General features: G+C 41.1%; 1 protein-coding gene across 2 annotated transcripts in view; it reads left to right on the top strand.

The window, feature by feature from the left end:
- LOC127570339 (disco-interacting protein 2 homolog C) overlaps window positions 1-6,359 on the top strand; it is a 504,340-nt gene extending 497,981 nt beyond the window's left edge. For both annotated transcript variants that reach the window (XM_052015787.1, XM_052015786.1), the window contains 2 exons: window positions 2,977-3,100; window positions 4,895-6,359. In XM_052015787.1, the coding sequence (XP_051871747.1) occupies window positions 2,977-3,100; window positions 4,895-5,147 (377 nt within the window). In that variant the 3' untranslated portion in view covers window positions 5,148-6,359. The remainder of the gene's footprint in view (window positions 1-2,976; window positions 3,101-4,894) is intronic.
- The last annotated feature ends 7,868 nt before the right edge of the window (window positions 6,360-14,227 follow it).

Genomic DNA, 14,227 nt, shown 5'->3' with positions numbered 1-14,227 from the left:
TCTGGCCCTGGGGATTTATCAACCCTTACGTGTTCCAGAACAATTAACACCTCCCCCTTCTGATTACTGACATGCTCCAGACAGTCAATGCACCCCTTCCCCAACTCATTTGGCAGGCACAATAGTGTAGCGATTAGCGTAACGCTATTACAGCGCCAGTGACCCGGGTTCAATTCTGGCCACTGTCTGTAAGGAGTTTGTACGTTCTCCCCGTGCCTGCGTGGGTTTCCTCCGGGTGCTCCGGTTTCCTCCCACTTTCCAAAGACGTACGGGTTAGGAAGTTGTGGGCATGCTATGTTGGCACCGGAAGCATGGCGACACTTGCGGGCTGCCCCCAGAAGACTCTACGCAAAAGATGCATTTCACTGTGTGTTTCGATGTACATGTGACTAATAAAGAAATCTTATTTTTCACGTCCTTCCTGGTGAATACAGCCAAAGGCCCTCTTAGTGGACAATTTCACTAGCAGCAAAACTGGGTAACTTTCAGATTTAGACTGAGAGCTTCCCTGCAGCATTCACATCACAAAAAATGCCAGGCAGTAACCATCGCCAATAAGAGTAGCTTAACTATTTCACCTTAACATTCAGCATTACTTTCAGAAACTCACCATCAATACCCTGGAGATCTCTATTGACCATCAATTTAACTGAACCAGCCACACAATAAAGTGGCTACAAGAACAGGTCAGAGGTCACTGTTCAGCAAGTGACCTCCTGGCTTCCCAGTAGCTACATGGTACAATTCAGGAGAGTGTGCCTGCATGACTGCAGCAACAATAACTCCGGTCAGGAAGCAGGCACACTCTGCTGGCTCAGCACCTCATCAATCATCTCAAATCTTCACTGCCTCCACAACTGGCGTTGGTCAGACTGCTTTTGGAATCCAGGAAGTCCCCGGATTACGAACGAGTTCCATTTTTGAGTCTGTTCGTAAGGTGAATTTGTATGTAAGTCGGAACAGTTACGTGCAGTTCACATCTAACATCAATTAGTCCTAAATCACTACAATCTTCAGTTATTTATTGCGATATATTAAGATCCAGAATTTTGATTCCAGTTTCATTATAATTGCACACATAATGTGAAGCAATCTAAAATACAGCATAACTTGTCATTGCCGGGACACGTGAAGACTGTCATCAGTGTTATGTACGTTTGGTGTCATTCATTACAGTACAGTACCGTGGAGGTACAGTTACCACATTGAGTGAGTTTTGTGTATTTTCCGACTGACGGACAAAATCGACTTAAGGACATCTGTAGAAACGGACCTCGGTCATTACCCGGGGACGACCTGTTGGGGGAGAGCGAGTGCTGGATAGATAGATGGATAGAGTGGGAGATAGAGAGAGAGATAGATATAGTGGGTGGGGGCAACGGGAGAGGGGGCTGGTGACCATACATGGCGTCCTTCATCATTCGGAACTCCTCGAACATCCCTGCCCCGAAATAGCGGTACAGACTGTAACACGTGAAATCCACGACCCAGCCGTTCACCACCTCCATCACCTGGAAAAAGTCAACACTGACAGGCAAACAGTTCTGTGCCCAATTCCGCGCCTTTCTCCCGCCGTTCGTAAGTACGGGTGTTCGTAACCCGGGGACTTCCTGTATTGTGAGGAATTTTGGGCCCCATATCTAAGGAAAGATTGTGCTGGTCCAGAGGAGGTTCACAAGAATGATCCCGGGAATGAAATGCTTAATGATGGCTCTTGGCCTGTACTTGGAGTTCAGGGGTATGAGGGGGTATCTCATTGAAATGTATCAGATACTGGAAGGCCTGGATAGAGTGGACATGGAGAGGATGATTCCATTAGTAGAGTCATCGAGGATCTTTGGGCACAGCCTCAGAATAAAGGGATGTCCCTTTAAAACAGAGACGAGGAGGAATTTCTTCAGCCAGAGGGTGGTGAATCTGTGGAATTCGTTGCCACAGATGGCTGTGGAGGCCAAGTCATTGATGTATTTGTGGCAGAGATTGATGGGGGGGGGGGGGGGGGGGGGAGGGGTTAAGGTTTACAGGGAGAAAGTGGGAGAATGAGGTTTTAAAAAAAAGCAGACTCGATGGGCCGAATGGCCTAATTCTGCTCCTATATCTTATGGTTTTATTGTGTATCATCTGCATGACACACAGCAGCACCTCGTCTAGGGTTCCTTGACAACACATCACATGGTCATAAGTTTCATGTACAAGGGCAACTCAATGCAGCCACTTCCAAATCACACACTATCAATAACATGGGAATAGACTGTTGTTCCTCTGTTACTGCTGAAATTGCCTACCTAACATAACTGAGGCAGTACCTCCACTACAGCAATTGCAACAGTTCAAGAAACTTAAGGGTAATAAGGATTGGCAGTAGAAGCTGGACTCTGCCCAAGACCACCTGCTGCCTCGGGAAAGCAGCTAACGTAATCAAGGACCCCTCCCACCCCGGTCATTCTCTCTTCTCCCCTCTCCCGTCAGGCAGAAGATAGAAAAGCCTGAGAGTACGTACCACCAGACTCGAGGACAGCTTCTATCCCACTGTTATCAGATTCTTGAATGGACCTCTCATACATGAAAGATAAACTTTTGATCTCCCAATCTACCTCATCATGGCCCTTGCACTTTATTTGTCTACCTGCATTGCACTTTCTCTGTAACCGCAACACCATGTTCTGCATTCTGTTTTTTTATGACCTCAATATAATTTTCTATGGCACAATCTGTCTGGATGGCAGGCAAAACAAAAGTTTTTCACTGTATCTTGGTACATGTAACAATAATAAATCAATATTCCAATACTTACCAATGTTACTAACATGCAGTGAATAAATACAATTAAAAATAAATGTTTTTACTATTCTCCCATCATTCCTGCTCCAGCTTTATTTGAGCAACTGAAGTGACATTTACAATCTGTGTACAAAATAAAGCCACGATTAAATTTCAAAATGGGTTTGATGAAGTCCATGATTTGTATTTTGTCAGAACGCCACGATGCATTGTATGTTGTGGGTGCTTTGGATGAAGCAATGGAGTTGCGAGGAATGAGATATCATCCCATTGACATTGAAACATCTGTGATTCGTGCTCACAAGAGCATCACTGAGTGGTAGGTCTTTCTCAGCCTGGCAAGCAGTTTCCGTGCAATGAGAATGTTTTATTTTCTCGCTTTTAATGCACTTTGACCTATTCCTGCAAGTCATGAAGTTGGTTTGTTCATCAAAGTGCTCTGTAATGATGTTAACTTCCTTGTTTATATTTCATGTTAATTTGTGTGGTCAGCTCATTCTCCAATGGCTAACAGAATCTACTTACCTTAGATTCCGGGGACTTTTATCTTCCCACAAAAAGTGATCAACTGAGAATTCAGGGCAGTTCTCAATTGTGGCTTCATTCCCTGAGTGAAAAATAGAAACATCAATCGAAAGATACAAATAATTTTAAAGTTGTCTAAACTTCTGAAAGTAGCATCAATCTGTGAGGCTACAGATCAAGAACTGTGAAGTGAAAGTGTCCAAAGTAGCTCCATTTTTGACCAGCATTGGACATATAACCATACATGCACACTATGTATGTATTTGAAAAGAACCATACACGATTCTTCGCATTACAACCCCTTCTATGCAAAAAAAGATATTCAAGGCCATGAAAATTTAAAATAAATGTGTGGGAAAATAAATGCAAAGTCACAAAAAAGTCAAGGAATGCAATGATTGAGTAAGTGCTCAGGCAGAAAGAAAATAGATAGGAAGTATCACCTTTAACGTACATTATTTACTAGATATCTACTGGTGCTGCGCCAGGAGATATGGTCACAGCACATCTCTGAGTGACTGCTGAAGAAGACCAAGGTCACAGCATATATAAAAAATACTGAAACCTTTACAATGTACTGGGTAGATTCAGCAGGAAAGTGTCAAGGATGAGGAATCTAGCTTTGGGAAGAAGGATTCCTCCTGCCACATAAGACTATGACAAGACTTAAAAGCAGCTTTGAAAATTAGGGTAATGTGAATAGGGAAAGGTTGTTTTCTTTGCCAATGGATTTAATGCTAGACAAATTGTCGGTTTAAAATCGGCATATGAATATGGATGCAGATTGGGGAAATTTCCTTCATAGTTTCCTTCACAACAGATATATTACATGGGCAGTGTATTATATCTCTTGTGGGAAGCATACATGTTTGAAGTTGATGAAGACACAAGGTTAAAGGGAAAGGCTGGGATGTGTTTTAGATGGTTCTAGTAAGGAATTGGTACAGGGCATGAATGTTTGAGACAGACTCTGAAATAATGTGGGTATAACCTAGTTCACTGTATTTAATCCTACATACATTTCCAATATTATAAACTGTGGTTATTTCCTTCTTTGTAGTAGTGAGATTATAAAGTTTGCAAACGATACCAAACTTGGCAGTGTAGCAGTGAAGTTCTGAAGACCTCCGAGAATTGTGCATGCACGGAAATCAAAGACTTTCTGTGGCCTGAGTCTTTGATTTCCCGCCATATTATTAGGCACTGGGGACCTGGTGGTAACAGCTGAGCTGCTTGAAAATGAAATAAATCAAATAGGGAGAGGGCAGATTGAAGTGAAATCTTGCAACAAAAACTAAATTGGCAAACAGATTGGAACGTGGCTGGATGGGTTGACCGCGACAAACCAGGTCCTGATCAGAATCAGGATTAGGTCAAGGCTAAGGACACTTTGTAGTGTGGGACACAGCGGGATAAAAGAAGAAATGCAGTTAATATCTCCTGCAAGGAACAAGTATTTGCTTCTGGTGAAATTGAATAGTGAATACAAGACAAATAACTGAAGATATGTATTGAATCCAAATTATTATTTTTAAGTAAAGCACTGCACTATTACTTCCTTATATCTCTCTTTTTTGTTTTCCTCCAGTGCGGTGTTTACCTGGACAAATCTCTTGGTGGTCGTTGTGGAACTAGATGGATCAGAACAAGAGGCTTTGGACCTTGTTCCCCTGGTCACTAATGTGGTTCTGGAGGAACATTACCTTATTGTAGGAGTTGTAGTTGTGGTTGATGTCGGAGTGATCCCAATAAACTCTCGTGGAGAAAAGCAGCGCATGCATCTAAGGGATGGGTTTTTGGCAGACCAACTCGATCCTATCTATGTGGCCTACAACATGTAGCCTCTTGTCTAAGGCTTCCATTAACTATGTGTATGTACATATGTAAAAAGAACTCTTGGTGTTCACCACAAATGTGCAGAAACCGAAAGACAAATGGTTGCTCCAGAGGGGGACTTTCTGCACGCACAAGCACTAGTGACTCGTCACAAAGATGTGAAACTTTCCTTTGTACCACAAAGACAATGATTAGTACACAGCCCTTTGAAGGTCGAAATCCCGTCATGGAATCTATTTCTTGCTTGTTGGTTGATTAACTGCTTTTAAAGTAAGTGTACTATCTGCGCTCTGTATTTTTAAGTTATATCAGCTGAAGTTGCTTACGTTTTTTAATCTGCCCTCTAAGGGGGTGCTTTTTATGTATTCACATACTGTGGCAAAAGCAAGTATTTTAGGTTGTTGATTCTTGAGATTTGGTCAAAAATTGTCAAAAAATTGTAAACAAGGAACCTTCTACCTAGAAATGATTGACTGAAGATATTTTGTTCCTCCTTTTTTTCTTGTATGTCTGGTATTTGATATTAAGAGGTACGAGAGTAACATCTACCCTGTCGGCACCTTAATAGTTGCAACTAAGTTATGAGCTCCCTCTCAAAGCAGGACTTGAGAAAAACCTGCAAGGGCAATCAGGAGGTGTCTGCTACCTAACAACAGGGGTGTAGATTAGAGGTGCATCCAGTAAAAGGGTTCAGATATGTTTTCATGTGTGATGATTATCATTGTACTACAAAAAAAGGAGAAAAATACTGAGTAACTTCATATCGTGTAATTATGTACAAAACAGTTTTAATTTATTTTGTTCTTTAGAAGTATATTAAGAGAGAGACATCTGAGAATGTTTTACTCTTTTAAATGTTTGCTATTAAGAGGCAAAGTGTTGCATTATTTTATGTGGATAGCTTCACATCTGCACACTATATTCGAGGTAACTCATCAGATCTATGGTTTTACCAATGGAAGAAATATTGAAAAAGCAGTAATTCTTACTTGCATGGTGTCCCAGTTTTTAAATGAACGTAAGGTCGTGTTATTCACTCGGTCCACCTCAGAGGTGCAGTATCTCAGCACGTGATGTGACGTAACGCAAGCACCTTCCATCAGAAGATAAAGTTTGTGAAAAGATCTGTGGACATCTTTATGCTTGTGAATTAACTGAAGTTTAAAGTGCACTAAAAAATATTTTAAAAAAATCAATAAAAAAATTGTATTGTGCCAGATTGGCTGGTGTTCATTAATAACTTTGTGTTCGCATGTGCACACATACACTGACGGTTGTTAGACTCTCCACATGTGGCAGGTTACACAGAGTAGATTGTTTGGTTTTCCAGGACATGCACATACTTAAATATCCTGTGTGCTTCAGATTCCAAGCTGACAGCTATTTATGATAGTTTCAAACTTTTTACTGCTGCTAATTGTGTTTATAATAAGACATTTTCTTAACCTGTTATGGAACTTAAAGAGGAAAAAAAATCACAAAATAACTAACTGCAAAAGAGCCATTTTTCAAGTAAACCTTTTTAATTATAGAAACTAATGTACAAGAAACGGTGTTAATTTTTTTACACTTAAAATCTTTACAACAATATTTTGCAATAAAATGTCAGATATTTAATTTTTTTTCTAAGAAGATGCAGTGTGTACACAAAATGGTGGCTGGTAACTTTTCCCTTACTCCATTTTGTTGTAACCCCATGTTCCATTGTAGGTCATTTGCCACTTGTCAAGCCAAACGTTCTCCCACATACTTCATGTCAGGAGACGGAGTCTGGTCTACAGTTGATTTCTGAGCTCCTGGAAATATTGCTGGGTTCGCGATTAACTGGTAAGAAGTGCTAGATAAACAGAGACAGGTTGACAACATTTTAAAAATTCATTCAAATGCTAAATTGTGTTCTGACAGCAGCACTGCAGAAACTTGACAGAAGATTCACATGTTTAGCGTGACAGGCAGCCTGGAGCTGCCTAGTTGGGTACGAAACACAGAATACTGCCTTAATGAGTGACTGAGCCCTTGGCTATTGAATATCCTCCAGTGTATGAAAATGGCGTTTGCCATTACTGGGAAAGGAATTAAAGTGGAATAAGTAGTAGTCATACTGGTCCCAGTCCCCCAGAACCAAATCCAGCACATTGGGTAATATTGCCTTAGTAAGGTTTATTATATTTTTGATGCCAGGTTTGTTGCGTCCTCTGCTACCTGCCATTTGTAAAGAGAGTCTAACATTTACTATTTGTAGTAAAGTAGGTTTCTTGTTTTGTTGTGAGAGTGGAAGAAGCAACCATCCAGAGTCCTACCAGACTCAGCAATAAAGAAGGCTTGTCCCGTATTAGAAAACTTACTATAGATAAACCATGCATTAGAATGTATAAAAAAAACTGTTTGTCTTGTGATCTAGTGCTTTGAAGTAAAAGAAAACCATGTAATCAAATGATGCACATGCACAAAATGGAAGGTACATTAAGATCATATATCAAAAACAGGATCAGATTCCTCACGGTGCTTGTTATTATTATCCTGCTTGACACTTTACCCAAGGGAGGACTGTCCCTTTTATCAGTTGAATGTTAGCAGCGTTCAGTCATATCGTCTAGTGACTGGTAGAGAATGTCATGTACTCAACCAATCACAATGGATTTTACTGTGCAAAGGACAACAATCTTTCTTGTATGTTAAACCACCAGTACGCTTTGTACATCTGTGATAACGCCTGTTTTATATTCAAATGAACAAATAAAAGCTTTTATTTTTGTTGCTCTGAAAACAATTCATCTGTCTTCATTCAACAGTCTAAATTTCCTCACAATGGGCTTAATTAGCTTACACTCTTGTACCCTTCAATTTGCTTTCTCAAGATTAGACAAGATCCTTTGCCAGCAGAGTTCTAATAGCTATTGTTTTGGCTGAATGCAAGTAACAGGAGCATGACTATTTATAGAAAATATGCACCATAAAATAAGAGTTGGCACAATAAACAAATAAATAGCCTGGTATAACAGATAATCCCAAATTGGTTCTATAATCTAATAATTAAATTGCCCAATCCTCCAAATATTTATCCAAGCCACGATTAATTTTTCTTCACACTTTGTCTTACTGGTAGTTGATTTGTATATAATGCAATGAAATTTGAACAGTCTGCACACTTTCCTCCTTTAAGCTTGTTTCTGTTCTCTGATCCTAGACTTTATGGCAATTGAACATTTATCAGGGTAATTTGTGTACTGTTATCAAATGAGAATACTGTATTTAAAAGGGCACTATATAAATGCAAATTGTTGTTCCTCCATCTAGCTATTCCTTTAAGAAGCTTATATATTGATATTAATATCTTCTCTGAGTTATCACCTTAAGAGAAAACAGGTCAATATTTTGTCACGATTTGGATATTTTTACTTCTGAATTTAGTTGCCATTTACAGAACAGATCCTAATGGCAAGATATCCCACTATAGAACAGTGAGAAAAATTGCTAATTATACCGAAGTAAATTTGAGCCTACACTCTCTTCCAGGTTTGGCCACACAAAAGTCTTGCACAGACATCTGACGTTTGAATTCCATTCCTCCAGCTAGACATGCCTTTCTTCAGAGTTGAAGGGTTGTGTTGATTTCGATGAATGATCCAACAGAACTTTCAGACCCTTCCCGTGTTGTCCATTTGGTTTTATTCCCATCCTCTGGTCTCAATACCTTGCATCTTTTCCATTCAGTGCATGTGCCTTGCATCAGCCCACCTTTCTGGATTCCCCTTAATGATATAGAACAAGGTTAATTATTCCTTAAACTTCCGTCTATAGACATGATTTAGTCCAGGGTGTAGAACGAAACATCCAAAGTTGTGCTTGCACTGCAAGTGACAACAGGCCCAGCACTCACCACACTGATAGCTTCATTCACAGTCAAACTTTCCTCTATTTCAGCTCATTTTTAATCCAAGTCAGAATTTGGCCTATTGGTTCCTGCACTACCCCTGCAACCTCATTTAAGGTTTGCTGTAGGGCTAACTACCATCTGATCTTTGGGCATTAGTAGCGGTTTGTAATGTTTTGCGACTGATCATACAAGGATATGATTGATTGATTTTACTAAAACCTTTCTTCTAGTCCCCTCCTGAATTTAATCTGGGAAAGTGCCTTGTTTGCCTTTTAATTTCCTATCAGTATCCATCAAATCTGAGATTTCTATTTTAGTACTTCCTCCATTCGAAGTACTGGGGAGACTGATTGATAAACAGCTGAGCACACAGCTGTGCTTCTGTATATCTGTTATTCTTTCAATAATTTACTACCTTGCTTTTAAGATCTATAAATACTCCAACATTTTCTTTTTTGCCTGCAGTTTGCAGCTGTACTTATAGAAACACTCGACATTTCTTTCAATGTTTCCTTCAATTCTAATATTTTCAGATTTTTAAGAAACTGGTCAGGAGCATTATAAAATAGAAAAAAAAGTATTTCTCAGAACATCTATAATCAGTAGATTGTTTTAACCAGAAGTTTAAGGTAAAAAAGCTCACATAGCTAATTGTGTTGATCACTTATAGTCACTGGCTAGGTTTTGAACCTACATTTGAGCCACACTGGTGTATTTGCTACTGTGAGCAACTGATGATATTAGATACATTAGAAAGCAATGAGTCATTTACATTGGGCCAATGCTATGTAGGTCAAACTGGGTGAAGGTGGAAGGTGCCCTTCCAGGAGAAGAGTGGACCAGGTTGATTTTGATTATAAAGAGCAGCCTGCAATTAACATTTTTGGGGAGCTAACTAACTCATGAATAGACAAGTTGTTGAGTTCTATTTCACAACCTGCCGTTCATTTGAACAGCCAGCATCTGGATGCTGATCCAATATCATAAACTCTAGAGTGTTGTTTCATTATAAGCAACACTTAAGTGAAGTTAGTTTATTTTGCATTTGTAAACTATATTTTCAGAATTGAAATTGAAATACATTATGTGTCTTTTTATAAATAAAAGCTCTGTTGCTACACATTAGAGCTCTGTGTGTCTTTATCTGCTAACACCTTGCCCAACTTTCCTAGTACTGATACCAACTCATCACTGGCAATGGATTTGCTTCCTCAAGCACAGTGTTCTTCCTTTTGAAACCAGTGTTGCCCTGTTCCACAAAATCCATTCTTGGCCCATCCACCTACTCACTCATTCACTCCCTGACTCCACTTTAAGCCCTTTCTTTACCTTAACCATGTCAGTGCCTCCTGGTTCCATGCTCAGATGTTGCAAAACTACAACACATACTATAAGATGATGACCTTAGTGTGCTGACTCTCATTGTCTCTTATACTCATGCTGCGCTTGATGTACTAAGGAATAGATACAGCACAGGAAGAGGCCCTTCAGCCCACGATGTTGTGCCAAAATAATTAAACGCCTAACTAAACTAATCCCTTCTAACTACACCATGTCCATATCCTTCCATTCTCTGCACATTCATGTGCCTATGAGCCTTTTAAACGCCTCTATCATATCTGCCTCCACTGCATTCCAGGCACCCACCACTCTCTGTGCAAAAGAAACTCACCCCGCACATCTCCTTCAAATTTAGTCCCTCTCACCTTAAATGCATGCCCTCTAGTATTAGACATTTCAACCCTGGGAAAAAGATACTGGCTGTCTACTTTATCCATGCCTCTCATAATCTTATAAACCTCTATCAAGTCTCCCCTCAGCCTCCGCTGCTCCAGAAAAAACAACCCAAGTTTGTCCAACCTCTCCTTATATCACATGCCCTTTAATCCAGGCAGCGTCCTGGTAAACCTCTTCTGCATCCTCTCCAAAGCCTGGACATCCTTCCTATAATGGGGTGACCAGAATTGAATGCAATACTCCAGATGCAGCCTAACCAGAGTTTTATAAAGCTGCAACATAACTTCCTGATTCTTGAACTCAATACCTTGATTAATAAAGGCAAGCATGCCATATACCATCTTTACCACCCTATGCAGCCACTTTCTACGGACTCGGACCCCAAGATCCCTCTGTACATCAACACTCTTAAGCGTCCTGCCATTAACAGTGTACTGTCCCTTTACATTTGATCTCCCAAAGTGCAACACCTCACACTTCGCCGGATTAAACTCCATCTGCCATTTCTCCACCCATGTCTGCAACTGATCTATGATGTCCCGCTGTATCCTTTGGCAATCTTTTACAATTCCACAGCAATCCACAACACTACTAATCTTTGTGTGGGAATCCACACCATCACTTAAAGAGTGATTTCCATTTTTCCTGCCCAATTGTAGACACAGCTCCAGCATCATTTCTTCTCACCCATCATGATCTACAACCTCCTCCGCCGAGAACAACAAAGGCAAGAGGTACAAGGGAACATGACAACCTGCATGGTTTGTTCCCCCGCCCCCCCCCCCTCCAAATCATGTACAGTCCTAATTGGAAATACCATTGTTCCTTTTTGCTGGGTCTAAATTCTAATGTCTTACTCAACAGCACCATGGGACTGGCATCACACGGATTGCAGTGGCTCATCACCAGCTTTTTGAGGGCGATTAAGGATGGGCAATTAATGCTGGATTTGTCAGTGATCCCAAGCAAACAAAATAAGATATTGATCTTTATGCATTCACTGCATTGTTCTGATGGAATCATCCTCCCCTAGTTGTGGGAAGCTTCTACGCGACTGCTTTGAGTCAGTGGACTGGGCCACATTCAAGGATTCAGCTGCCAGCCTAGATGAGTAGGTCACCACCATCACAGACTTTATCAGCAAGTGCATTGAGGACTGTGTACCAAAGAGGATGATACGGGTGTTCCCAAACCAGAAACCATGGATGAACCAGGAGATCCACTCCCTACTGAAGTCAAATCAGGTGACCCTAACCTTTACAAGAAATCAAGATATGACCTCTGTAAAGCTATTAGAGATGCCAAAAGGCAATACCAGTCCCAGACCAGCCGTTAGTTGTGGCAGGGTTTACATACTATAACGGGCTACAAAATGAAGTCAGACAGCATCGCTGACAACAGCACATCCCTTCCTGATGAGCTTAACCCATTCTATGCATGTTTTGAACAGAACGGGATTGGTATGTCACCACCTACCCTGACAGCCTCCAACGCACCTGAACCCACTGTCACCATTGTGGACGTAAGATCAGTCTTCCGGATAGTGAACCCGTGGAAAGCATCTGGCCTGGATGGTGTCCCTGGCTGTGTCCTCAGATACTGTGCTGATCAGCTCCCTGCTTCAGTCTGAGGTTCCCACCTTTTTTTTTTAAGAAGACTGCTATCATCCTGGTACCTAATAAAAACAAGGTAACATGCCTTAATGACCACCGCCAGGTGGCTCTGATATCCACCATCATGAAGTGCTTCGAGAGGCTGGTCACGGCACGCATTAACTCCAGCCTCCCAGACAACCTTGACCCACTGAAATTTGCCTCCCACTGAAACAGGTCCACGGCGGACGACATCTCCCTGGCCCTACACTCATCTCTGGAGCATCTGGACAGTAAAGACATTTATGTTAGGCTATTGTTTATTGACTACAGCTCTGCCTTCAATACTATAGTTCCAGGCAAACACACCACCAAACTCCAAGACCTAGGACAACTCCCTCTGCAACTGGATCCTTGACTTCCTGACCAACAGACCGCAATCAGTGAGGTTAAGCAGCAACACCTCCAGGACAACTGTTCTCAACACTGGTGCCCCACAAGGCTGAATCCTCAGCCCTCTACTCTACTCCCTATATACTCAAGACTGCGTGGCCAGATTCTGCTCTAACACCATTTTCAAATTTGCAGATGGTACCACTGTAGTGGGCCGTATCTCAAATAATGATGAGTCGGAGTACTGGAAGGAGATACAGAGCTTAGTGACATGGTGTCATGATAACAGCCTTTCCCTCAATGTCAGCAAAAGAGTTGGTCATTGACTTCAGGAAAGGGGGCAGTGCACATGCATCTTTCTACATCAATGGCGCTGAGGTCGAGAGGGTTGAGAGCTTCAAGTTCCTTGGAGTGAACATCACCAATAGCCTGTCCTGGTCCAACCATGCAGTAGCCACAGCCAAGAAAGCTCACCAACACCTCTACTTCCTCAGGAGACTAAAGAAATTTGGCACGTCCCCTTTGACACTCACCAACCTTCATCGATGCACCATAGAAAGCATCCTATCCGGATGCATCACTGCCAGCATAATCAAAGACCCCACCCACCTGGGACATTCTCTCTTCTCCCCTCAGGCAGAAGGTACAGGAGCCTGAGGGCACATACCACCAGGCTCAAGGACAGCTTCTGTTATAAGACAATTGAATGGTTCCCTTATACGATGAGATGGACCCTTGATCTCACAATCTACCTTGTTATGACCTTGTATTTTATTGTCTACCTGCACCCCACTTCCCTGTAGCTGTGACACTTTACTCTGTATTCTGTTATTGTTTTTACCGTGTACTACCTCAATGCACTGTAATGAATCGATCTGTACGAACGGTATGCAAGACAAGATTTTCACTACATCTTGGTACAAGTGACAATAATAAACCAATACCAATACTATGGATTGCCTTTTCCATTCCTTAAATAGACAGACTAAATTGATTTTGCTTAATGCTAACCCAATTTCAACTCATTGGATGATAGTCTAATTTCATTGTATGTAACTCAGTACTAGTAAAAAGCTAAACAAAATTATAGATCAAATACAGTCTCTACATCGGTCATCATCCTAAAACATTAACACTTACTATTTTCAGAATGAGAATTTATTATAGTTCCTATTTTTCAAAATTTGAGCATGTGCATATTTTTAATGGATACAAATATTGTGGCTTATAGATGGGATAATCATACTGGCAATTGTGCACATCATAACTGCCGTTGACTGTTGAATGCATAAAACTGTTGGAGGAACTTCATTCCTCCAGCAGTTTGCTTTTTGCTCCAGATTACAGCAGTCTCTTGTGTCTCTATTAAGAATGCATGTTTGGCCAGGACTGACGTTGGAGGAACTATTCTTGGCTTTCAATGACAAAAGTGATGATGCCTTTACTGTAAATTCTGATGGAATTGAGCTTTATTGCCACCAACCAT

This window comes from Pristis pectinata, chromosome 5 (assembly GCF_009764475.1).
Source record: "Pristis pectinata isolate sPriPec2 chromosome 5, sPriPec2.1.pri, whole genome shotgun sequence".
NCBI lineage: Eukaryota > Metazoa > Chordata > Chondrichthyes > Rhinopristiformes > Pristidae > Pristis > Pristis pectinata.
This window is presented reverse-complemented; position numbering and strand designations above follow the sequence as displayed.